The 1469-nt window shown below is 41.3% G+C and overlaps 1 protein-coding gene across 1 annotated transcript; it reads left to right on the top strand.

The window, feature by feature from the left end:
• The first annotated feature begins 447 nt into the window (after nt 1–447).
• On the top strand, nt 448–1218 carry LOC127102837 (uncharacterized). Its single transcript, XM_051040165.1, has 2 exons — nt 448–747; nt 862–1218. Exons 1-2 carry the CDS (start codon nt 448–450, stop codon nt 1216–1218), a joined length of 657 nt encoding a protein of 218 aa, XP_050896122.1.
• Nucleotides 1219–1469: the final 251 nt, after the last annotated feature.

Raw genomic sequence — 1469 nt, 5'->3', positions numbered from 1 at the left:
GAGTTTCAGCAGCTTAGACAGGATACTATGACAGTAGCTGCGTATGCTAAGAAGTTTGAAGATATGGCTGCTTATTCTAGACAGGCCGAGTACGCACCATATGAGAAATGGAAGATCGATCAATTCCTTTTTGGCCTAAGAGGTGAAATTTCTCATAGTGTTTCTCAAAGGGAATTCACTACTTACGCTGAATTATTAAGGCAGTGATATGTGACTGAGAACAGTTTGAAGAAAGTTCAAGAAGAAAGGGATCAATATAGGGGTGGACAGAAGGACCAAGGGAGGCTGGGCAACAAGTTTAGACCTAGACCTTAAGCTTTCAAGGGAAAACAAGTGCAACATGCAAGGCCTAATCATCCTCCGCAATGTCAAGTATGTAAGAGGTCTCATTTTGGAAGATATGTTGGAAGTGGAATTAAGTGTTTTACTTGTCAGAGGGAGGGAGACATGGCTAGGGATTATCCTCAGAATAAGAATCATATGCAGGGGAGGAGCACCGGTCGAGTTTATACTTTGGATGCAAGGAAGGCTAAGAGCAACAATGCCTTAATTGCGGGTACGTGTCTTGTCAATGATCATCCTTGTTTTGTATTGTTTGATTGTGGGGCGACACACTCTTTTGTATCAGTTCAGTGCATGAAGCGTCTTGGCTTGCAAGCAATTCCCTTGTCTCCTCATATGGTGGTTACTACTGCCATGGATGATGTGGTTGAGACACCGTTGATTTGTGAAAATTGTTCGCTCTCGGTGAATGGTAGAATTTTCCAGATTGATCTTATTTGTTTACCACTTAAGAAGGTTGACGTGGTTTTAGGGACGGATTGGCTTTCTGCCAATTTGGTGTTTATTGGATGTGAATAGAAGTTGATTATCATTCCATCTAGTGAAGCTACTCCAAAGGATGTATTAACTACTATCTTGGAAGGTACAGTTAGCATGGTTAATTTCTTATTTGAGAAAGAAAAGTCAGTTCTCTTGGTTCTCACCAAGGAATGTAGCGGCAATCTCAATGTTACACAAATTCCTATCGTTTGTGAATTTCCGGAAGTTTTCCCTGAGGATGTCACTTCTCTTCCTCCTGAAAGGAAAGTGGAATTCTCTACTGATCTGATACCTAGGATGGCTCCAATCTCCATTTCTCCCTATTGTATGGCGCCACTCGAGTTGAGAGAGTTGAAGGATCAATTAGAAGAGTTGTTAACAAAGCATTTCATCTGACCTAGTGTCTCACCGTGGGGAGCTCCAGTGTTACTAGTAAAGAAGAAGAATGGTAGTATGCGGTTGTGTATTGATTATCGCCAGTTGAATAAAGTCACCATTAAGAACAAGTACCCTTTGCCAAGGATAGACAATTTGCTAGATCAGTTGAAATGAGCCGGTGTGTTCTTGAAGATTGATTTATGATCGGGCTATCATCCAATAAGAGTTAAGAATTCGGATACACCAAAGACCGCATTTAGAACCTGATA

Source organism: Lathyrus oleraceus, chromosome 7 (genome assembly GCF_024323335.1).
Source record: "Lathyrus oleraceus cultivar Zhongwan6 chromosome 7, CAAS_Psat_ZW6_1.0, whole genome shotgun sequence".
Lineage (NCBI taxonomy): Eukaryota > Viridiplantae > Streptophyta > Magnoliopsida > Fabales > Fabaceae > Lathyrus > Lathyrus oleraceus.
Note: the sequence above shows the minus strand (reverse complement) of the source record. Positions and strands in the feature narration are given on the sequence as shown.